The following is a 25,500-nucleotide window of genomic DNA, read 5'->3' on the forward strand; positions in this document are numbered from 1 at the left end:
GTTGATCCCCGTGAAAAATCGCGGAATCAGTCACATGATGCATACAGCGTGGTTAAAACGCCGTGTCTCGATGACGTCACATGGTCGGCTGACGTGGCGGCCATCTTAGAATGGCACACAAATAGTCCATAGCCTATCTACATGTATCAGGTTCTATTCACGAGTCCCAAAAAGACCCACTCGTACATACATAAATATACCAACATAAATTCTAACAACAAATAATATTGCAAGGACAATCTACATCCAGATACAGATAGTACTGATTAAAGCACACAGCCGTGTGCATAGTTAAATCAGTCAACACATCAGAGTTGTCAGCACAGTTCAGCAGAACAGGAGAACCCTAATGCAATATGCAAGCAAAATTCATTCGCCAACATAAGGTAAAGATGCCATGAATTAAGCAAGAGTGGCCAGAGTATGCCATTCAATAAAGTCATTTAGCCCATTGTCAACAGTATTGCACAGCCAAATCAGTTTATTCTCTCTTTGAGTTAGCAGCTTGTCCACATTAGGTCTTCTCCTTGTACCCTTTACAACCTCAATGACAAACCACTTCATATCAGAGGGGCCATGTGACATGCTGTTAAAATGTTCCACAAGCGGAGCAGTAGTTACATTGCACCTAATGCGAGATTGGTGTTGTGTAATGCGTTTCCTTATTTCTTGTGTTGTCTTGCCAATGTAGGTAAGGGCACAAGGGCATTGGATACAGTAGACCACATTTTTAGTCATACAATTGGAATGCTCTTTTAATGTTATTTGTCTACCATTGATGCAACAGGTCTTAGTGACCTGAGTGGTTGCACATGCCATACAGCCCCCGCAAGGGAAATGTCCAACAATAGGTGCTAAGCCCCACAGGTTTGTTAAAGTATTGGTCTTAGGCTCAACATAAGCTTTTACAAGGTGATCAAGAAGATTTTTTCCTCTCTTAAAAGCAAAACGCGGAATGGCTAATTGCGGTTCTACCTTTCTGATCAGATGCCAATTGCGTCTGATGATTTTGGTGATTTGCGTGGATTCAGTGCCAAACGTCATCACGCATGTGATGGACTGTGTATTATCAGTATTGTTACTAGCAGACCTATTTTTTTGCAATAAGGCCTGTCGGTCGTAGAACCAAGCACGCTTCATGGCATATTTAACCAATCGATAAGGGTATGATCGCATCACAAGTTTTTCTTGTAATATCTTGGCTTCTCTGAAATAATCCTCCCTTTTGGTACAATTCCTCCGTATACGGAGAAACTGACCAAAAGGGAGATTATCCCGTAAATTACGGGGGTGGTGGCTACTGTATTTTAAAAGGGTATTCCTTGCTGTGGGTTTTGTATATAAATTCATGGCAAGGACCCCTTCGTCATGGGTGATCTTTAAGTCCAAAAAATTGGCAACATCAGGGCTGCTTTCCAAAGTAAATTGCAAATTAGCATTTTTTTGATTAAGCCAAGAATGGAACTCTTCCAGTTTCTCTTGAGTGCCCTCCCATACTATGCATACATCATCGATGTATCTGAGATATTTACAAAGATTGGGAAGGAAAGGGTTGTTGTTGTAAATCACTCTTTCCTCGAAATCTGCTACAAACAAATTCGCTATACTGGGGGCAAAAATTGCCCCCATTGCCACGCCTTTTAATTGCACAAAGAAGTCATTATTAAAGAGAAAATAATTCTCTTCTAAAGCAATTTTTGCACATTCTGTAATAAACCACGTAGGGACTTGGTGAGGCCGTGTACGAGTCTCTAGTGTGTTAAAAATCATTTGTAAGGCTTCTGCTTGGTGTATATTGGATTAGAGACTTTCGATGTCCATCGTAGCCAAGATGTTAGATGACGGGCTAAAATGGACACCTTCAAGTTTTATAATTACGTCTCTACTGTCTTGAGTAAATGACTTGGTTTCATATACAAAAGGTTTTAAGAAATAGTCAACATACTCTGCCAGTGGTTGAAGAACCGACTGGCAGCCTGCCACAATAAGTCTTCCCGGCGGTTGTTGACTATTCTTATGTATTTTTGGTAGCGTATAAAACGCTGGAATACTAAAGTCATCTTTGTTTAGATACTCAAATTCTTTTTACTAAGCCATTGTCCCTCATAGCCTGCGGTGGTCAGTGTCAGAATAAGTTTACGGATCCTAGGCGTTGGATCACAAGGTAGCCTTTTGTAGTGAGCAGGGTTATTAAGTTGTCTTAGGGCCTCCTGATCATATGCAGTCTTATCCTGTAGGATGATGCCCCCACCTTTGTCGGCGGGCTTTACTACCAAGTCATCCCGCTCAGACAATGTTTTGATAACAGACATATCATCCTTTGACAGATTGAATCTAGCAAATTTTCTATTTTGAAAGAGTTGCTCTATTTCGGTCAGTACCACATTTTCAAATGTGATAAGTTCCTTAGGAATCAGGCTGTTTGCTGGAAAAAATGTCGAGGGACATTTTAGGCCACTAATATTAGCCGGTGCACTAATAGGTGTTTTATGAAAGAAATGTTTCAGCCTCAGGGTTCTAAAGAATCTGTGTGTCTCAACCAGTATTGAGAAGATGTCATTTCTATTGGTGGGGACAAACGATAACCCATGACTAAGAACCTCAATTTCCCTAGTATTGAGCTGATGAGAGGACAAATTAAAGATCGGGACAATTTCCATGTTAGAGTGATGGGTATTGGTGATAACACCAGTCTCTGTTGGCTCTGTTGTTACCACTCGTAGTAGTTGTTGCGTGTCTTTCCGAATCCAGGGGTATACTGGTTCCGATACCAGCCCCGTCTGGGATTCCGAGAACGTCCTCTTTGTGGAGATTGGCCCCTTCCTAAAAAAGGTGTCGAGTTAGTCCCTCTATTAGGCCTATATGAAGATGTTGCTCTGTTGGAATTATCGTCAGAACTGGAGGAACCAGACTCTGAAAAGGTGGTATGTTTTGGTGCCCAATTTCCCTGATTTCCTGTTTGCTGGAAGAAATCTTTTTTCAGGAAGGGGTAAGTACGTTCTCGGCTATAGTTTTTTAGGTCTTTCTGCAGTTTTTCAGTTTTCTTCAGGATGTTAATACGCTGAAACTCTGCTATAGTGAGATCGAGTTTGGTTAAGAATTCATTAGTATCGGTAACTGCTGGATCTTCACGTATTTGTTTTTCCAAATCGGCAATTTCAGCCTTGAGTTTATCAATCAAATGTAAAGCCGTCTCTATACTAAGCACCATCCAGCTTCTGGAGCATTTATTGGATACAAAGCTGAATCCAGTTTTATATTCCTCGTCTTCTACAAAAATGCAAGGTATATTACGCACTTGTAGACCTATAGGAATGATGTTGTTTGAAAGGCAATCCCTTAGAAATTTCGCATGAAGTTCAGTTCTGATAAATTTTTTGTGTAACCTCTCTAAATTATTGCGTAATGTACTCTGTGGGGATGAAAGACCACCAGTACTCGACTGAGGACCTAACAAAGAGGGTCCTCCTGCAACCTTATTGATGTAGTCGTCAGTGTATGTGATGGTTTCATGTTCAGACATTTAAATAGCTAAACAAAACAGTTATAGTACAAACAATCAAATGAAAAACAAAAATGGGAAAGGCAAAAATATATATATGAGCTGACATATACACTCCAATACAACGAACAAACCACTTTTGAAAAGGGCCCTTGCAGACAGCGTCTGCCCTTACAATAGTAATAGAACAGAGCCACACAATAATCCCCCCGGGACTGGGTATCATAAACAATAGAAGCAAAATGTCCGGGAAGGAATCATTACAAATATACTTTCAATGTTGTCTGTGTCACATGCGTGAACACTTAATTATAATGACCATAGGGCTTCACAAGCAACACTCAAAATTGTATCAAAAATAGATTCTTTTTAATTTTCAATGCATAGGTCGCTTATTTTTGACAATAAAAGTCTGACAACAGAAATACTACCAAAACAAATATAACAGGTGATATGGTAGTAAAGGAACACCTTTCGCCTATGATGTGGGTAAACAATCGAGCCACATATAAGTAATTAAAACACAATGAAATTCACAAATTATATTTTAAGTGAATTTTACAGTATGTTGCAAAAAAGGCGTTATGCGTCGACGTTTCGGTCCTCGTTGGTCACAACGATCCGTAGGACCATCTTCAAGACAGAAGAGTTGCACAGAGGTATCTAATATAAACATAATAACATAGGCATAAATGAAACCCTCGGGTACAAGGAGATAGATAATCAGCTCAACACAAAAAGACAATAAAGTGATGAGAGCATGATCAGCTGCATGCAAAACACCAACTCTAAACCAAAGTGAAATTTTGAAATTTAGAAAACCATCACCATATGAAACTATGAATACAGTTTTCTACATTTTTCAACAACATGCCAGAACCACGTGATGTTTATCCGAGAACTGCCAGAAGAGTCAAAATACCAAAAACGGCATAACTCACGTGTCCAAATACTAGGACCAACGAATAATCTAATAGAAAGAAATATGTCAGGCCGTGGCGTCAGAGATAGTCAATAGTGAGTAGTAATAAGTATATTATGTGCTAGTTAGAGTGTTACTCATGATATTTGCACGCCAGACTGGTCGCTCTAAATCATAACAAGAAGTCAAGTTAGCTCAAGAGTGCCGTACGCTACAACGCGCCCGTTGCAAACACACCCAAACGTGAGATAAAAATCTATAGAAGACTTACATATCAGAGGGCCACCATATGACCTGTGAAGAATTACAGATCTCGGGTAATGCCCAAACAAATCTACAGAGTGTCTAATAGAGGTAACAGTCTCACGGCAAGTACTCACTTTAGCAGCAATCAATCAATCATAACATTTGTATAGCGCACTACTCACCCGGGAGGGTCTCAAGGCGCTTGGGGGGAGGGGTATGCTACTGCTCGAACAGCCAGGTCTTGAGTTGTTTCCTAAAGGCGAGATGGTCCTGGGTCAGCCAAAGGTGGATGGGGAGGGAGTTCCATGTCTTGGCAGCCAGGTAAGAGAAGGATCTTCCTCCGGCGGTGGCTCTTCGGATGCGTGGTACGGCTGCGAGGGCGAGGCTGGTGGACCGTAGCTGGCGGGTGGGTGTGTGGAAGGTCAGGCGGTCGTTGAGGTACTTGGGGCCCAGGTCGTGGAGAGACTTGTGTGCGTGGGTGAGGAGCCGGAACGTGATCCTCTTGTCGACGGGGAGCCAGTGCAGGTTCCTCAGGTGGCTGGAGATGTGGCTGCGTCGGGGGACATCCAGGATGAGTCGGGCGGAGGCGTTCTGGATACGCTGGAGTCTTTTCTGTAGCTTCGCTGTGGTTCCGGCGTAGAGGGCGTTTCCGTAGTCCAGTCGGCTGGTGACGAGTGCCTGTGTGACAGTCTTCCTGGTCTTGGTCGGGATCCAGCAGAAGATCTTGCGAAGCATATGCAGGGTGTTGAAGCACGTTGAGGAGACGGCGTTGAATTGTCTGGTCATTGAGAGGGAGGAGTCCAGGATGAAGCCCAGGTTGCGTGCGTGGTCGGTTGGCTTGGGTGCGGTGCCCAGGGCTGGGGGCCACCAGGAGTCATCCCAGGCGGAGGGCGAAGATCCCAGGATGAGGACTTCCGTCTTGTCCGAGTTCAGTTTCAGGCGGCTGTCCTTCATCCACTCGGCGACGTCTTTCATCCCTTCGTGTAGGCAGGTTCTGGCGGTGTCGGGGTCTCTGGTGAGGGAGAGGATCAGCTGGGTGTCGTCGGCGTAAGAGATGATGTTGAGGTTGTGCTGGCGTGCGATGGCTGCAAGAGGTCTCATGTAGACGTTGAAGAGGGTGGGGCTGAGTGAAGATCCTTGCGGGACGCCGCAGATGACTTCGGTGGCCTCGGAGCGAAACGGGGGGAGGCAGACTCTTTGTGTTCTTCCTGCGAGGAACGAGATGATCCACTCCAGTGCCTTCTCTTGGATACCGATGTTGCTGAGGCGCTGGACTAGGGTGCAGTGGCAGACAGTGTCGAACGCAGCGGAGAGGTCCAGGAGGATGAGGGCCACTGTTTCCCCCTTGTCGAGCAGGGTCCGGATGTCGTCGGTGGCTGCGATGAGGGCGGTCTCGGTGCTGTGGTTGGCTCTGAAGCCGGACTGCGAGGGGTCGAGGGATCCGTTCGTCTCGAGGAAGGCGGTCAGCTGTCTATTGACGATCTTCTCGATGAATTTAGCAGGAAAAGGGAGGAGCGAGATGGGGCAGAAGTTTTTGAGGTCGGTGGGGTCCGCTGTAGGTTTCTTCAGGAGGGCGCTGAGCTTGGCGTTCTTCCAGCTCTCCGGGAAGGTGGTGGTGTTGAAGGAGGTGTTGATGATATTCCGGAGTTGGGGTGCGATGGTGGAGTCGGCCTTGTTGAAGACGTGGTGTGGGCAGTGGTCGGTCGGTGATCCGGAGTGGATGGTGTTCATCGTGCGGGCTGTGTCTTCGGTGGTCACCGTGGTCCAGGTGCGAAGAGTGGCGGTGGGGGGCGTTGGTTCGACGGTTGGGTGCGTGGGTGGTGCGCCGAAGCTGTTGTGGATGTCGGCGATCTTGCGGTGGAAGAACGAGGCGAGGGAGTCGCAGAGGTCTTGTGACGGCGTGATGTCGTTGGTGCCAGTGCTGGGGTTGGAGAAATCCTTGACGATGCTGAAGAGTTCCTTGCTATCGTGGGTATTGTTGTCCAGTCGTTCCTTCAGGGATTTCTTCTTGGTGGTGCGGATGAGCTGGTGGTGCTTGCGGGTGGCATGTTTGAGGGCGGTCATGTTTTGGGTGGTCCGGTCGAGGAGCCAGGCTTTCTCGAGGGTGCGGCAGGTCTTCTTGGAGTCCTTGAGTTCGTCGGTGAACCAGGATGCCTTCTTGCTTCTGGGTCTGCTGGGAGGGTTCTTCAGCGGAGCGAGGTCGTCGGCGGACAGCCACTGTGTGAAGTTGCGGGCGGCTTCGTTGGGGTCCGTTGTGTTGGCGGGTGGGTTCTGGCTGAGGGAGGTGGTGAGCTGGTCCGCGGTGATCTTGCTCCAATTCCTGTGAGGTACCTGTTGTGGGTGGTGGTGGGTCGTGGTTCTTTTGAAGCTGAAGTGGACGCAGCTGTGGTCGGTCCAGTGGAGTCCGGTGGCGTGGCTGAAGGTGATGTACTTGCTGGAAGAGAAGACGGGGTCAAGCGTGTGGCCGGCGTAGTGGGTGGGGGTGTTGACCAGTTGCTTGAGTCCGAGGTTGGCGAGGTTTTCCAGCAGGGCGACGGTGTTGCGGTCCTTGTTGTTCTCCAGGTGGAAGTTGAGGTCCCCTAGGAGGATGTAGTCAGCGGAGGGGAGGGCGTGTGGACTGATGAAGTCTGTGATGTCTTCGCTGAATTGTCTGTGTGGTCCTGGGGGTCTGTAGGTGAGGGTGCCTCTGAGGGTCGTCTTAGGGTCGGTGTGAATCTGGAAGTGGAGATGTTCTGCTGCGGCGAAGGAGTCGTTGGCGTCGGTCGTGATGCGGATGGTGTTCTTGTGGACGTTGGCGATGCCTCCTCCGGTCTGGTTGATGCGGTCCCTCCTGATGATCTTGTACCCGTCCGGGATGGCGATGGCGATGTCGGGTGCAGAGGAGGCGTTCATCCAGGTTTCCGTGAGGAAGGCGACGTCCGGTGATGTAGCGTCGAGGAGGTTCCAGAGTTCCACGGCGTGTCTGTGGACGGAGCGGGTGTTGAGCAGGATGCACTTGAGGTGGTTGCTGCTGGTGCTTGTCTTGGCGGGTGCGGGGCAGGTACGGAGGCAGGTGAACTTGCAGTTGCGTCTCGGGGTGGCTAGGCAGCAGGCGTGGGTCCGGCCGGCATTGAGTGCGTTGAGAGTGGCGGCGTCGTAGGTCGGGCGGATCGTCTTGCATCGACGGGGAGGGCCAGGGGTCCTGGCGCTGGGCGCGGTCCAGGCACGGACGGGCGCAGACGGGCTTGCCTTTGGCGTGCCTTCGGCGCACAATCGGCGCGCCCGCTGGCGTCAACGCTGCGCGTGCGGGGAGGCATCATAAGAAGGGAGCCGGGTGGGAGGGTCCTCTGGGAGGCGGGAGCGGGTTGCCCAATCGGCTGGTGGGGGGCGTGGCCACAGGGAAGGCAGCGGCGGGAATGCGGGGACGCGAGTGCGGGCGGCTCAGCGGCGGCTGGGTCGCCTGCAGCGAAAGAATGCAGGAGGCAGTGCCTGAAGGATTACAGGAGGCGGGAACGAGCAGCAGAAGGAGCGTGGGGGCGGCCTGGCCTGGGAAGGCACAATAGTCGCTCCCGAACGTAAAGCAGGGTCCCCTTAAGAAGGGATCCAGGAGGGAGGGTCCTCTGGGAGGTGGGAGCGGGTTGCCCAATCGGCTGGCGGGGGGCGGGGCCGCAAGGAAGGCAGCGGCGGGAATGCAGGGACGCGAGTGCGGGCGGCTCAGCGGCGGCTGGGTCGCCTGCAGCGAAAGAATGCAGGAGGCAGCGCCTGAAGGCTTACAGGAGGCGGGAACGAGCAGCAGAAGGAGCGTGGAGGCGGCCTGGCCTGGGAAGGCACAATGGTCGCTCCCGAACGTAAAGCAGGGTCCCCTTAATAAGGGAGCCGGGAGGGAGGATCCTCTAGGAGGCGGGAGCGGGTTGCCCAATCGGCTGGCGGGGGCGGGGCCGCAGGGAAGGCAGCGGCGGCAATGGGGGGACACGAGTGCGGGCGGCTCAGCGGCGGCTGGGTCGCCTGCAGCGAAAGAATGCAGGAGGCAGCGCCTGAAGGCTTACAGGAGGCGGGAACGAGCAGCAGAAGGAGCGTGGGGGCGGCCTGGCCTGGGAAGGCACAATGGCAAACGACAACCGGCTTAGCTCAGTCCGTGTCGATCCCCGTGAAAAATCGCAGAATCAGTCACATGATGCATAAAGCGTGGTTAAAACGCCATGTCTCGATGACGTCACATGGTCGGCTGACGTGGCGGCCATCTTAGAATGGCACACAAATAGTCCATAGCCTATCTACATGTATCAGGTTCTATTCACGAGTCCCAAAAAGACCCACTCGTACATACATAAATATACCAACATAAATTCTAACAACAAATAATATTGCAAGGACAATCTACATCCAGATACAGATAGTACTGATTAAAGCACACAGCCGTGTGCATAGTTAAATCAGTCAACACATCAGAGTTGTCAGCACAGCTCAGCAGAACAGGAGAACCCTAATGCAATATGGAAGCAAAATTCATTCGCCAACATAAGGTAAAGATGCCATGAATTTGAGTATCTAAACAAAGATGATTTTAGTATTCCAGCGTTGTATACGCTACCAAAAATACATAAGAATAGTCAACAACCGCCGGGAAGACCTATTGTGGCAGGCTGCCAGTCGGTTCTTCAACCACTGGCAGAGTATGTTGACTATTTCTTAAAACCTTTTGTATATGAAACCAAGTCATTTACTCAAGACAGTAGAGACGTAATTATAAAACTTGAAGGTGTCCATTTTAGCCCGTCATCTAACATCTTGGCTACGATGGACATCGAAAGTCTCTACACCAATATACATCAAGCAGAAGCCTTACAAATGATTTTTAACACACTAGAGACTAGTACACGGCATCACCAAGTCCCTACGTGGTTTATTACAGAATGTGCAAAAATTGCTTTAGAAGAGAATTATTTTCTCTTTAATAATGACTTCTTTGTGCAATTAAAGGGCGTGGCAATGGGGGCAATTTTTGCCCCCAGTTTAGCGAATTTGTTTGTAGCAGATTTTGAGGAAAAAGTGATTTACAACAACAACCCTTTCCTTCCCAATCTTTGTAAATATCTCAGATACATCGATGATGTATGCATAGTATGGGAGGGCACTCAAGAGAAACTGGAAGAGTTCCATTCTTGGCTTAATCAAAAATATGCTAATTTGCATTTTACTTTGGAAAGCAGCCCTGATGTTGCCAATTTTTTGGACTTAAAGATCACCCATGACGAAGGGGTCCTTGCCATGAATTTATATACAAAACCCACGGCAATTGGCATCTGATCAGAAAGGTAGAACCGCAATTAGCCATTCCGCGTTTTGCTTTTAAGAGAGGAAAAAATCTTCGTGATCACCTTGTAAAAGCTTATGTTGAGCCTAAGACCAATACTTTAACAAACCTGTGGGGCTTAGCACCTATTGTTGGACATTTCCCTTGCGGGGGCTGTATGGCATGTGCAACCACTCAGGTCACTAAGACCTGTTGCATCAATGGTAGACAAATAACGTTAAAACAGCATTCCAATTGTATGACTAAAAATGTGGTCTACTGTATCCAATGCCCTTGTGCCCTTACCTACATTGGCAAGACAACACAAGAAATAAGGAAACGCATTACACAACACCAATCTCGCATTAGGTGCAATGTAACTACTGCTCCGCTTGTGGAACATTTTAACAGCATGTCACATGGCCCCTCTGATATGAAGTGGTTTGTCATTGAGGTTGTAAAGGGTACAAGGAGAAGACCTAATGTGGACAAGCTGCTAACTCAAAGAGAGAATAAACTGATTTGGCTGTGCAATACTGTTGACAATGGGCTAAATGCCTTTATTGAATGGCATACTCTGGCCACTCTTGCTTAATTCATGGCATCTTTACCTTATGTTGGCGAATGAATTTTGCTTGCATATTGCATTAGGGTTCTCCTGTTCTGCTGAACTGTGCTGACAGCTCTGATGTGTTGACTGATTTAACTATGCACACGCCTGTGTGCTTTAATCAGTACTATCTGTATCTGGATGTAGATTGTCCTTGCAATATTATTTGTTGTTAGAATTTATGTTGGTATATTTATGTATGTACGAGTGGGTCTTTTTGGGACTCGTGAATAGAACCTGATACATGTAGATAGGCTATGGACTATTTGTGTGCCATTCTAAGATGGGGGCCACGTCAGCCGACCATGTGACGTCATCGAGACACGGCGTTTTAACCACGCTGTATGCATCATGTGACTGATTCCGCGATATTTCACGGGGATCAACACGGACTGAGCTAAGCCGGTTGTCGTTTGCTGCTAAAGTGAGTACTTGCCGTGAGAATGTTACCTCTTTTAGACACTCTGTAGATTTGTTTGGGCATTAACCAAGATCTGTAATTCTTCACAGGTCATATGGTGGCCCTCTGATATGTAAGTCTTCTATAGATTTTTATCTCACGTTTGGGTGTGTTTGCAACGGGCGCGTTGTAGCGTAAGGCACTTTTGAGCTAACTTGACTTCTTGTTATGATTTAGAGCGACCAGTCTGGCGTGCAACTATCGTGAGTAACACTCTAGCTAGCACATAATATACTTATTACTACTCACTATTGACTTTCTCTGACGCCACGGCCTGACATATTTCTTTCTATTAGATTATTCATTGGTCCTAGTATTTGGACACGTGAGTTATGCCGTTTTTGGTATTTTGACTCTTCTGGCAGTTCTTGGATAAACATCACGTGGTTCTGGCATGTTGTTGAAAAATGTTGAAAACTGTATTCATAGTTTCATCTGGTGATGGTTTTCTAAATTTCAAAATTTCACTTTGGTTTAGAGTTGGTGTTTTGCATGCAGCTGATCATGCTCTCATCACTTTATTGTATTTTTGTGTTGAGCTGATTATCTATCTCCTTGTACCCTAGGGTTTCATTTATGCCTATGTTATTATGTTTATATTAGATACCTCTGTGCAACTCTTCTGCCCTGAAGATGGTCCTACGGATCGTTGTGACCAATGAGGACCGAAACGTCGACGCATAACGCCTTTTTTGCAACATACTGTAAAATTCACTTAAAATATAATTTGTGAATTTCATTGTGTTTTAATTACTTATATGTGGCTCGATTGTTTACCCACATCATAGGCGAAAGGTGTTCCTTTACTACCATATCACCTGTTATATTTGTTTTGGTAGTATTTCTGTTGCCAGACTTTTATTGTCAAAAGTAAGCGACCTATGCATTGAAAATTAAAAATAGTCTATTTTTGATACAATTTTGAGTGTTGCTTGTGAAGCCCTATGGTCATTATAATTAAGTGTTCACGCATGTGACACAGACAACATTGAAAGTATATTTGTAATGATTCCTTCCCGGACATTTTGCTTCTATTGTTTATGATACCCAGTCTTGGGGGGATTATTGGGTGGCTCTGTTCTATTACTACTGCTTGGACAGGGTGCATACCCCGGCCAACCAGAAACCCAATTTCTAACACTGGGCCATGAGCAGATTTGCTGACATAACAATTTCACCAGATTGGAAAGAGTTTCTGTGTGGTAATTCCCATTTATGAGTGTAATTTTACTCATAATCCTTGAAAGAACTAGTAACCATAGAACTTTGTATGGTTTAGTAAATGTCAGCCACCCTGGACTGTAACCTTTTTCTGTCTACTGTTTGTTTTACCTCCAGTAAATTTGACAATCAGGGGAGCCCAATGGAGGTTTTTAATTTAGTCAGACGTGCTCTTATGTCGGTTTCGCAACCAATGGCTACCCCCTTTCTGAATGAGGGTGGATTTTTTCCACGCAATCTAGGATGTTAGGTGATGACTAGTAGGAATTGAAGCATTACTATAATTCAGGACAACAGTGCTTCTTACTGATACCAGTTTCGGGAGACGGACTTGATCCCCACCTTTAAAGGTCTACCCACTCAGATTAAATGAGACCCCTAAATGTGACATATCTTATATGTGTTTATATATGTAGAAAATGCTTTTCACTCGTGGACTGGTAAAGATGAGTTTCATTTGAACCCTTTGTGCATATTACAGACAATGTTGGCCTGCTTCATGTAGAAAGGCTGGATTTATTTCAGAAATACCCTCCTGCACATTTGCATGTCCTGTCTCCATCCCTGACACCTATTATACCTAGTGCATGGAAAGTGTTTGTCAGCCCAGTCCCTCTGTGCAAAGTAAGTTCCCACATCCTGGCTGAAACATACCTTTACCGAATTTTCTGACTGATCAACATCTCACTTGCTACAGGTAACAAATGCAGGGCTGTGACCATACACATACAATCTAGTACCACCCAAAAGTAATATTAGTGGTGAATGTGGTCCCAGACGCCCAAGAAATATAGGTAATATTAAAGGCATGAGCATTTGCATGTTGCTGATCCTCTGGTTGGCTCTGACACTCCACCATGGCCAGCAGAATGATACAAGTATTGTCTGCCTCCACCCATACCGGTTTTGTTCTTTATTGTTCACTGGAGACCAAAGATGCCTAATCTATGGTGTAGTAACAGAAGACACTGCATTATTAATGAGGCTAGAGCCTGGCTGCCATCTCCATCCACACTGGGGCTAATCCTGACACAACTGTCGGCAAAAGGAGCTGTATTAGACCTGACAGGAAGTGCAAAGCTGATCCACAGGAAGGTCTGAATAAGGCCCAGCTAACTAAAAAGCCTGGATGGAGGTGTCTTTTTATAATAATATCAAGCAGGAGATAATCCAGAGGATCCAAGAATGACCATGAGAACCTTTTGGACACAGATCAGCACCATCAACTGCTTAAAGAGGAGTGAACCTGCACCTTCCCTGATCGCCAGCATTCCTTAATGATGATTGTATCTACCTTCCCTCCGCACTAGAAGAAACAGGTAAAAGTTGGCATTCATGCCGATGGCTGGGGATCAGTTCTGATAGCTCGGGAAGGCATCCTGATTCTGGAAGGATTGGAACTGTCTTCCAAACTACTATTTTTCCGGAGAGATCAACATTTATAGTCATTGCTAGATCCTAGCCCTATGGGACCTGGTACCAGTTGGTCCTAATTTGATTAATGATTTCAGTTGTGCCACCAGTCGGTTGAATATCTCTACTACTAGAAACATGTACTCACCAGTCCATTTAGTACTTGAAAAGTAAGGGCAGCCAGTTAAAACCCTAAACTGGTCCAGTATTGTTGGGTACTGTGTTGGGAGTCGTGTCCAGACTCCACTTATCTACACCCCATGCACCCTTTCTAGACCTCTGTGCGACAGACAGGTTTTTGCAAAACGCTGATGAACCAAGCACTCCTCAAGACAAAAAAAACCAAGTTCAATAGGATAACTTTGTCCATACAGCCAAAGTTAAAGGAATTCAATCTACTACCTCTAAGACAATATAGCACAATTTATCAGATATCTGCCATATTGTAATTTTGTTTCTATCTTGGCTTTGCTACGCCTTTACAAAGCTGTCAAATACAAATTACTTTCTATTTCAATTATAAAGCACCAACTTATTAATGATATAATTAGGTGTTACAAACTGTATCCTATTACATCTACGTTGCTTAGCCCCTAAAGATCCTAGAATCAGCCGTGGCTGCTCAACTTTGCTACCTTGAAAAAGAAAAGTGTCCAATTGGAGCAAATTGCTTAACCAATGGAATGTATTTGCATGGTGAACTTAGGACTCCAGTGGAGAACTGCAGTATTTGTAAAGAATACTGCCTTGTCATCAACCCCAATTTGAGCGCCGCATTTGACAAGTAGACCACTCAGTGCTGAGTCAAAGACTGGAAAATGTTGGAATTGGAGGAACAGCGAATCAATTGGTTGTGTTATTCCTGTGTGACAGGACCTTCCAATGTATGGAGGTCGGTTTTAAGTCAGACTCTATCTCAGCACTATAGGTAGTCCCTCAGGGATCCTCCCTGAGCCCGACTCTTTTTAACATTTATCTCAGTCCTCTGGCTCATATAACACAGGAATTTGGCATCTCCGTCGTGTCATATGCTGATGACATGCAATTATTGTTCTCAATTTCAGACTCTCTCAATTCAGACCACAGACAACTTGTCCCTTGCTTGGAAAAAATTGGATCTTGGATGGCGGACTCTAGACTCAAACTGAATGGGGAAAATACAGAATTAATGATTCTGGGTAACAACTTTAATCCTCACTCGGAGATCTCTTGGCCCGCCAGCTGAGGGCCACCTCATCCCCCCAAAGAAGCCATAAAAAACCTTGGTATGTGGTTGGATCAGAATTTAACAATGGATGTCCAGGCCAAAAATTATCTGGCACTTGCTTTGGGATATTACGCTTGATCAGAAAATGATATCCCTGCTCCCAGAGGACGCTAAGATGATCATAGTCCAAGCCTAAGTGACATCTAGGCTGTATTACGGCAACTCTCTTTTTCTTGGCTCTCCTAAATATGTAACAAACAGATTACAAATTGTGCAGAATTTAGCTGCCCGACTGCTACTGAACATACCCAGACATCACTCAGTCAAACCAGCATTGAGAGAATTGCATTGGCTCCCGATTCAAGCCAGAATCAAATTTAAGTCATTAAGTCTGGCCTATGGAGCCATGTATGGGAGGGGTCCTGCACTTATCCAAAAGCTGGTCGTCCATTATTATCCCCATCAACAACTTAGATCAAGCTCAAAATTCTTGATGAAAGCAACCACAATCAAAAGAGCCAGATGGGGTGGAAGATCTTTCACCCATTTGATACCAACACTCTGGAATAGCTAAGACCCAGAGCTCCGACTCACTGAAAATGAAGCATCCTTCAAATAAAAAAAGACTTAGGACATGGCTCTTCCCGTATACGTAAGTGCTCACCGCTTCTACTTCTGTATCACCTTAGCGCTGAGATGCCCAAGGGTAGTCACATGCTTTATAAATGCCATAAACATAAACAGCATCAATACCACAAGAAATGTCATCAGAGCAATTAAAAAAATCAATTATCTCTCCTTTAAAAAAATCTATATTTTTGAGGCATTCATACATTTCATTAAAAAGACACTAGGGGACCTATGTGATGCTTGTGATGATTGTGAATGAAAAACTGGACTCCAATCCTTTGACCTTTGGAAGCACAACCATTTTTCTTCCCCAACATGAGGGCATATTTATCAAGGTTTTGTGTCACCCTTGCAAAGGGGCACAAGGGCGAAAAAAGTCTAGAATTATATTTAACAGCGACACAAGGCCACCTCGCATGGGCCTGGGTGGCTTGGTAAAAGTGGAGTAGTGCAAGGCAATACAAGTCGCTGTCTTGCGTTAGTATGCCTCAGGGAGACTTTCGATGGGTAGAGCATGTGTGTTCCCACTAATGGATTTTGACGCATTCCCAGATTTGCCATTAGTGTTAGACCAAGGAATACATCACAATGCTACACTTTTCCAGGGGATGCATAACATGGAGAAATATTTGTATTTCTCCTCATTTTTTCCTCTTTCTATATGTGCTACATTATGCAGCACACATAGAAAGAGGAAAAAGCCTCAGAGAATTGTTTCTGTGCAGGAAGATGCCCCTTTCTGCACAAAAACTATCCTGCCTATAGCACAGGCATGCTTGCAAAATGGTTCAAGAGTACCTGCATCGGAGCTAGGCAGCAGTTTGTGCACCAGCACAGGCAAAGAGCAGGAATGGATTGTACTATGTTAAATATGGCACATTCCTGCCCACCCCCTTTCACCCAGCTCAGCAAAGTGGCTTGCTGAGTTGCGGTGAATATTCTATAAATATGCCCCACATTATTTCTAATTATGTTTATGTACCTTTACTGAAAGCATTACTCTGTGCTTACATATCCCTGTTTCTTCCATATGTGTGTCTGTGTATCTTTGCCTATTCCACCTACCTTGCTGAGTATGAACGACTGCCCCCTTTTCTTTAAAGTAACTTAACTTGTCAACACTCCGAAATAAAACCAACAGCAATTTAAGGACAAAATCGAGAGTAATCATAAGCAATAGAGGTCAATTTTGTGAAATTTTCGCGACCAGGCTGATGAATGTGCTTAACTGTGTTTGTGAGTTACAATCAATTCTTTCTGTAATATTTCAATGGAGAGATGGTACAATGTTTTTCTGCACGCTCTGTAATAAGGCAACTGAGAATGAGTTAGAAGTCTTGTGCTATGCTTACACGTATTGTCTACCAGGAAATTAGAGGGCATAGACTTGGGAAAACTAGTTGATTGAATGTCATAATTGCTGAGAAAGTGAACCCCTAATTAAAATGAATACCCCTACCTGCAGACCTACAGTATATTCTCTCAAGCGATTTAAACAGCTATCTGACATCGCAAAAATTGATGTCCCTAAAGTCCTACTAATTTTCATTTTATGAAGTGTGATTAATAGTTTGCTTTGGGCTTTAATGCTTCAAAATATTCAGGGTGTGTTTTTCCAAGAGTAAAATGCTAGTCTCAGCTTGACGTTTTTCTCTGATCTAAATTGCAATCAGTAGCAAGACAAATATGGCCAACTCTTCAATTATTTTTACATTTCTAGTTACATTATTTCTTCTACTGCAATAGCATGTGCTCTAGTTTTATATGTGTAGCTATTACTTTGATTCCAAATATATTCGATATACTATATTTGTACACATGAGGAGTACTGATTAACAACTCTAGATTAGGAACTGTGAATTTGCCAGGATAAAGGCAACTATTGCGCTCTTACCGTTACAAAAACATTTTACATCCGTGCCCATTGAATTTAAAACATTTAAGCCCAACAGATTGCTGATCTAAAGTCTTGATTTGATTTGATTCACTGTACATCCTTTGCTGTCAGCTTACCTCTCTTTGATTTTCTGGGTCTGTTGAACCTCATCAATGTCCATGCGCACCTTATATTTGATATGAGCAGGAATTTCATTTGTTGTGTTCTCCATATTCTGAAACACAATAGCAGCCCAGAACTTCTTTTTTTCAATCAATTGCAATGATCTGTTCACCAGGTCCCATTCTGAGGTGGCTGGTTCAAATTTGTCCAGAGTGAGGCACTTTAATTGAAGATTAGGGTAGGAAAAGGAAAATGTAATTGTTATAATTAAAGTAGCATATACTTTATGGGACAGTGTGCCTACTGTGTACAAGGTATAATACTTCTTCAAGTTTCAAAGTGTTTAACAACAATAACAATGTGAAATGTTCACGATCTAGAGCATAGAAATATTGATGGCAAAAGATTTATGAATTTCAATTTGCTAAAATAGCTTAAAAATTACTATGAATTTACAATAATTCAATGCTGCTAAGGAAGGTTGATTTCTTTCATTAGCAAAGTCTCTTTCAGGGCTGCAGAGAAAACCAAGCAATATCAAAAGGCATGCTGGAGCTGTTCATCACTAACCAGGACACTGGGCTCTTGGTCTAATATGGAAAACCAGCCTGTTAAGTCTTGACACTAGTGGCAGGGCGCAGCTCCTCCACTTTGGCAGAGGAGCATCGCCCCACTGCTTTGAAGCAATGCACTGCAAAGTAAAGTAAACAAAATGATAATAAGTTTGAGTCATTATATTTTATGTTTCTTGCTGCGTTGCTGGTGAGTGAAAGGGCTGGGCTGCTCTGCTCTCGGAGCAGGGCAGGGGAGGAGTGGTTTGCCCACTCCTAAGTGCTCAATGACTGTTTGGTCGGCCCTCTCAGGCTGTCCAAACCAGTCATGCCCACTTTTTCCGTTCTCCATGCAGGATGCATTACAGCCTGCGTGGAGAACATGGCCAGGCTCCCAGTGACTGGTTGAGCATCAAAACCGTACCCACAAAAGCAATCACAACGCTACACTCCAGCGGTGTGATTTTTCAGGGGAGCCTGTGTGCTTACAAATCACAATGCTGCATTTCAGCGTTGTGATTGGTTAGGGGAGCCTTTTCTGTTCTTCCTGTGCCCTGTGCCTCGATCTGACTGGAAGAGCAAGAGTAGAGACAAGGGACTGGCGCGGCAAGGTAAGTGTTGCTTTTATTGTTATTATTTTTTTTTACTGTTTCCCCAACACCCCTCACACCTCCCACGCACCCGCATTCGCCCCACCACTCGTGAATAATGCTGCGCCACTGTCTACTGGGCAGCTTTGTTGAGTAGCTAAGACCTAATCTAAAGGTTGTGCCGCTAATACTGAGAACAGATACATGCAAGATACACTGTACAAAATGAACATCATACCTGTACCATCACTTTAAGTATATACATATATGCATATTTAAAACAATGACAGAACAATGGAAACCAAATTACAGAAATACCTGAAGTATATAATAATAATAATAATAATAATAATAATAATAATAATAATAATAATAATAATGATGATGATGATGATGATTATGATAATTGTTAGAACTGGCGGTCTCTAGTTGGCAGAGGTAGGTACTACTGTCCAAATAGGGACCCTTGTTTCTAGTCAGGGTAAGGAGGAAACACTCTTTAGATAACCTCTGCTCACCCCCTTGGTAGCTTGGCACAAGCAGTCAGGTTTATCAAAAAGCAATGTGTAAAGTATTTGTACCAACACTCACAGTAACTTAGTGAAAACACCACAAACTGACTTCACAACAGTTTAGAAAAATAAAGGTATTTAATCTAAACTACACAAGACCAAAACGACAAACATCCAACATACACAGTTCAAGAATATGGTTGCAAAAGAGTTCTTAAGGTTGCGATAAAATAATCCACAGTTGCGTGAAAAGTTCACAGTTGCGTCACGTTTTGCCAACAGTACCTTCTATAAGCGACAAAGTTCCAAAGCAGAAGCTGGTGCGGTGGAAAACAAGCGATGCATTGCCCCTGTGACCCTGGGGAGGCGATGCGACAACCCCGCTGCAGCAGCGGGCGTGTTGCGACGAATCCGGTCTGTATGGGGAGAAAGGCGGACTTGTATGGATTCCGGTGCGTAGGTTCTGTAGGAAGTTTTGTCTCTCAAAGGTAGGATGCGATGATCTTTGGAGTTGCGACAATCTCTGGGGCGACGATGTGTGGACCAGCGGTGATCTCTCTTTTGCAGCTCCTCGATGCGATGGCTTCTGCGATGACACTCGCAGCGACGTGATGCTGTCCGCAAGCAAGCGGTGCGGCGATCTCACTCTGCGATGAAAGTTTCTGCGACGACACTCGCAGCGATGGTCATCTTCCCGCACCGGTCTGGTGCCTCCCGCAAAGGAAGGATGCAACGGCTCTGGTAGCCGCAACAGGCGCTGCGATTATCTCGCCCTTCGTAGCGGCAGAAATTTCCTCGCACTGTCGGGGATGCACTCCGCAAGCAAGCGATGCGACAAAACTTGCAGAAATTCTTTAAAAGCTTGGTTTCCAGCTCCCCAACAAAGGTACAACTTCCAGAGGCACCACACATGGGCCACGCACTCCATGAAGGACAGAACTCTCTCAGTGGAGTTCAGGGAAGCTGGGGGTGAAGTCCTTTTGTTCCTGGGACTTCAAAAATAGGGAGCCAGCTCTTCTCAGGCCCGTGAAGATTCCTTCAAGCAAGGGGACACAGCACAAAGAAAAGTCCTTCCCTTTCCTTGGCAGCAAAGAAATAGCAGGTCAGTCCAGCAGAGGTACAGCAGGACAGTCTTCCTTCTTCAGTTTCAGCTCTCTCCTTGGCAGAGGTTCCTTCTCGACTCCAGGATGATCTAATTTTCTGTTGTCAGGGGTCCTGTACTTATACCCCTAAAAGTCTTTGTTCTCTTTGTGCAAGTGGGCCCTGAGCCCGGTCTGAACCAGTTCTGGGTGTGCACTTTATTTTCCTGGCTTCTCCTTTCCTTTCAGAGTGAGGGGCAGGGTCGTCAGCCGCCCAGCAGGAGGTGGAGCCAGCATTGTGGAAGGCAGGCTGTTAGAACTGGGATTTCTGGTTGGCTAAGGCTTGCGCCAAAGCCAGGCAGAAACCACCACTCTAGTCAGGGCAAGGGAGTCACACGCCAAGATAACCCCTGCTCACCCCCTTGGTAGCTTGGCACGAGCAGACAGGCTTATCCCGGAGGCAATGTGTAAAGCATTTGCGCACACACACAACAGCAAAACCATCCTAGGCACACCACAAAAGGAACTCCACACAAGGTTATATAGAAATAACTTTTGTATTATCAAAAACACATCAGATAGTATCACACAATATATATTGTGCCAACTGGCACGGGCAATATTCACACGGGATTATTTACATAGGACAGTGCCACGTGGGCCACTGTCAGGAACAAGCACTTGTTAGAACTAGTACTTAGAACAGTTGTTGCACAAACTGACAATTGTAGAACACCACCAGTAATCACTGGTAAAGGTAGGTACACACTACACAATACTAATAACCATAGGCCTAGATCACGCAGGGACACAAACTCACTAGTATAACATACTAGGCAAAGCAAACTTCTAAGCATGAGCACCTTTAAAAGCATAACACAAGCATAAAGGCAAAGCAAATTACGCAGCAATCACATTAGGCCTAACCAGTATAAATACAGTAGGCAATCTCCTCACTAGTCTAAACACATTAGACCCTCCCCCCTAAGAATAACTCACATTTAGGGGCGTAACTCACAGAGTGAAAACATCTCAATAGAATAAACCAACATAGGTAAAACAACCTCAATCATAAACCAAAGTTTTAGAGGTATCAGATACAGGGTGCGCCAAACATACTATAAACAATACATTTCCTAGCACCACATCACTCTAGCCCATAAATCGCATTAGGCAACTATCATCACAAACATAGTGGAAAATCATATTGTGCATAAATCACATTAGGGCCTTGCGCCCTATCCACATACCAGCCCCCTGACCAACTGGCCATCAAGAATGGGCTCAAATGCCCTGTGTCCAGAATTTCAGGGCGCGCTGCCATCGCAGCGCCAGTCAGGGGTGCGCCACCGGCGCAAACCTAAATGTTGCAGCTGACCACTAATTGCTGGGCAGCAGAGAACAACAACAGGGCCTAAACGTTGCAGCTGGCACTAAGTGCTGCGCAGCTGTAGAAGGCCTTGTACCTCTGTGCCACTTCTGTCCCTCTCAGGGACTCTCTCTCCCTTGGCGCCTAAACGGTGCAGCTGCCCACTAATTGCTGGGCAGCTGGGAATCAGCCGAACTGTGACAGGGCCCTCACTGGCCCTAGGACCAAAGCTGTGCTAAACAGGGGGAGCCCTCTAGTCTCTGGGACAAAACATGCTCATCGTTGGAGCCCTCTGGCTCTGGCACAAACCTAGGGGCACTTTTGGGAGCCCTCTAGGCTCTTAAACAACTGTGCCCATGGTGGGACTATTTGGTTTGAGAAGATCAACATGCCCCCCGGAGCATGATTGCTCCCAAAGTAATGTATGCGCCCAAACACTGCGACATCTACAGGGAGAGACCCGGGCCTCTCTGGCCCCTCATGGGCTCTTTAAAACGATTACTGCCCCAATCGTTGGAGTCACCCATCAGGGGAGGGGGCGCGGGCCCCTCCGGGCCCTCTAAGTAATGTGGCCCCATCGCGGGAGCTGACCCCTGAAAGACGGGGCGGCTCAAGGAATGCAGGGAGGCCCTGGGCCTCAAAGGACATTTCCACATGAAGCCCCACTCACCTGCTCCGGGCGGGACACCTCACGCCACGCTCTCCCACTCCTGGCGGATCCCCATTTGCTCGACCTCGGGGGCAGCATCGGTGCTTCACCCGGGCCCCCTCCTGGGACCCGGGGCTCCTCTGGACACCACGGGGCTCCCTCAGCTCATGGGAGCCCCACAACATTTCTCCCTTCACTTCTCTGGTGCCGGCGGCACTCGGGAGCTTCCCTCAGGCGGCGGCATCTCCTCCTTCGGCGCTGGCAGCCCCGGGGCTCTCCACAGCTCACAGGAGCACCGGGCCGCGGGAGGACTTCTCTCCTTCTCTCCCGGTGGCGGCGGCGTGCGCGGGACATCCTTCTCCAAACCGGAAGTCCCGCCCGCCATCAGGCACCTCGCCGCCTGACTTCCGCTTTCGCCGCGACTGCGGCGGCAATTTCTTCGCGGGAGCAGCACCGAGGGGTGGGCACCCTCGGTGCGAAAGACAAATAAAGAAGCGGGGTGGGCCCCCGTTTTTGCACCTATAAAAAGGGGTGGCACCCTTAGAATATCAGGGCATAATGCAGGGTAGGCTCCTGCAAATTTCAAAAGAAAAGCACCCAAAATAAAATAAGGCAGAACGCAGGGTGGGCACCTGCGCACCAGTAACAGGACAGTTGAAAATAAAGCGCTCACGAAGCGCTAGGGAGCAGGCAGCCCTCAAGCCCCCCAAGAAGGGCTCCCATAGCAAAGGGCCCCCAGCAACCAAAAGTAAAAATACAGCGCTCCCATCTGGCAAAAGGTCCTGGGAAAGGTTTTAAGGGCAAAAGTCCAAAGGGGGTCCAAAAGAAGTCCTCCAGGGCATCCAGGGGCTGGGCAGGGCCCAGGGAGGCAAGCCTTCCCCTGGGCCCCAGCAGCAGCACGCCCCTGGCAGATTCACGTCAGGAAACAAGAACATTTTCATGGGGTCACAGCCCCCTTTTTATACAGCAAACTCCTTTGTCTGTGGCTACAGGGTGAAGGGAAAACCAGATGAAACTGGTTTTGGAGCACTGTGTTGTGCTCAGCCCCTCTTCCCATTCACTAGTCAGGCTAGGGTCATCAGTCGCACCACAGGGGGCGGAGCCAGCATTGTGTGGGGAAAGCCCAGCCCTATTCAGGTCCCAGGTGTACTCCTCCTTCACATCAATCATGCAGATCTCCCATTCACCACCGGGGCAGACCCATCCTGACTTCTGGAGCCAGGCACACCAGCCAGCTCAAGCCAATCACAAGCCAGCACATTCACTGCACAGACACACCAACTTCTAGAAGTGGCACTTCCACACTAGACACATTAAAGCTGCAAACATCATCGCGCAGCATTCAATCTCACGAGTTCGAACATACCACATTCGACCCTGCACTCCCCACACATCAGGAACTACCATGGATACACATATTCCCCATGCATTCCTATGGGAGGGCAGGCCACTCACCACACATACACAGAGAGCTCATGCACTTTACACTGTACCACAGTGAAAAAGTGCGCAGAGGCCTAAAATCACCAACACCAGGTTACAGAAACAGGCTAGGCAAAAGCAAAAAGTTTCAGGGTGAACCTGCCAAAAGGGCCAGGTCCAACACAGGCACAGCCCTATTCAGGCCCAGGTGTTATCTCCTCCCACCACTCAAATTGCAAATGCAGTCATTCAGTCCAGGGCTGACCCAGCCAGCCTCCTGGGGGCTCCCCAGCCTCTCTCACTCTCAAACCAGACAGTCAATTCACAAACAGGCCAAGGCACACAGAAAGGTCAGACAAGAGAACAGAAACTTTCTAAAAGTGCTGTTCTCAAACACAGGAGTCAAAAACCACCTTTCCTAAAAGGTGTGTTATTAAATTCAGTGTTCAGGGATACCAGACTTGTATGTCCAACCTTGCTCCTATGGGAAGATCTGCTGGTAGCCACTGTAGCCAGCATTCCCCATGATAGCCTATGGGCAAGGTAGCCTTACAATAGTGAAAAATGAAAATGGCTGCCATTCACTACCAGAGCATGTCACCTGCACTAGTACATGCTCTACCTTTCACATACACTGCACCCTGCCCAGGGGGGTACCCTGGGCCTTTTATAGGGATGACCAATGTGTACAGAAAGCGAAGGGTTAGGCCTGGTCAGTGGGGACACTGACCAGGAGGACATGGCAGTTCACAGACGGCACACAGGCACTGCGGTGGCAGGCCTGAGACACCATTTTAGGGCTACTCATGTGGGTGGCACAATCAGTGCTGCAGGCCCACTAGTAGCATTTGTCATCACCAGCCCTGGCACACCCTGTGCACTTTAATAGGGACTTCTTGGTGATACAAATATGCCAATCACGCGTATCCAATCAAAATAACAATTCACACAGGGAGCACTTACACTCTGACACTGATCAGCAGTGGCAGAGTGTCCAAAGCATCTAAACCAGCAAAAACGAAATCCAGCACAGCATCAAAAATGCAGGAGGTAGAGGCAAAAAGATAGGGGGAAACCACGCCAAAGACCAGGTCTAACAATAATAATAATAATAATAATAATAATAATAATAATACTTGTTAGACATGTGGCTTCTGGTTGGCATAGTTGTACACCCTAACCAGGCAAGAACCACACACCTAGTCAGGGTAAGCCACAACACGCCCCAAATTACCCAGTGCTCACCCATGGGTAGCTTGGCACAGAGCAGTCAGGCTTAACTTAAAAGGTAATGTTTAAAGTATTTGTGTAACACTTCAAACAGTAACATAGTGAAAACACCACAAAAAGATTCCACACCAGTTTTAAAAAAATTTATTATATTTCTATTGACAAAACAAGACCAAAATGACAAAAATCGGCTAAGTATAACAGGGGATATGAATTGTGAAAGAATGAATCGTAATGCAGAGCGATTGAGGTGATGCACTGATTCCAAGCTGCCCAAAGTCAAAGATATGTCAGGAATGAAGGTGATGTGTCGAGCAGTCGGCGAACCGATGTACTTGAACCTCGCAGCCGCAGTGATATATTGTCGTTGATGGGGGTGCACCAGTTATGAGCTGAGCAAAGTCGTAGATGCATCGAGAAGTTGGCAAAGCAATGTACTTGATCCTTGCAGCGATGCACCGTTGTCAGGGGAGATGCACCATTTGGGAGTGGGTCAATGGCGTTGATGCATTGGTTGTTGCTGGAGCAGCACTTTATGCCCACTTCAAAGGGCTCAGACCTGGGTTGGCAGCACTTCGCAGGGCAAGACTTGCAGCAAATAAAGTCCAGGTGCTGT

The 25,500-nt window shown here is 46.5% G+C and overlaps 1 protein-coding gene across 3 annotated transcripts in view; it reads right to left on the reverse strand.

The window, feature by feature from the left end:
* LOC144818798 (phospholipid-transporting ATPase ABCA1-like) overlaps nt 1-25,500 on the reverse strand; it is a 3,252,877-nt gene that overhangs the window by 2,194,213 nt on the left and 1,033,164 nt on the right. For all 3 annotated transcript variants that reach the window (XM_078676562.1, XM_078676560.1, XM_078676561.1), the window contains exon 13: nt 17,497-17,702. In XM_078676562.1, the coding sequence (XP_078532688.1) occupies nt 17,497-17,702 (206 nt within the window). The remainder of the gene's footprint in view (nt 1-17,496; nt 17,703-25,500) is intronic.

This window comes from Lissotriton helveticus, chromosome 2_1 (assembly GCF_964261635.1).
Source record: "Lissotriton helveticus chromosome 2_1, aLisHel1.1, whole genome shotgun sequence".
Taxonomy (NCBI): domain Eukaryota; kingdom Metazoa; phylum Chordata; class Amphibia; order Caudata; family Salamandridae; genus Lissotriton; species Lissotriton helveticus.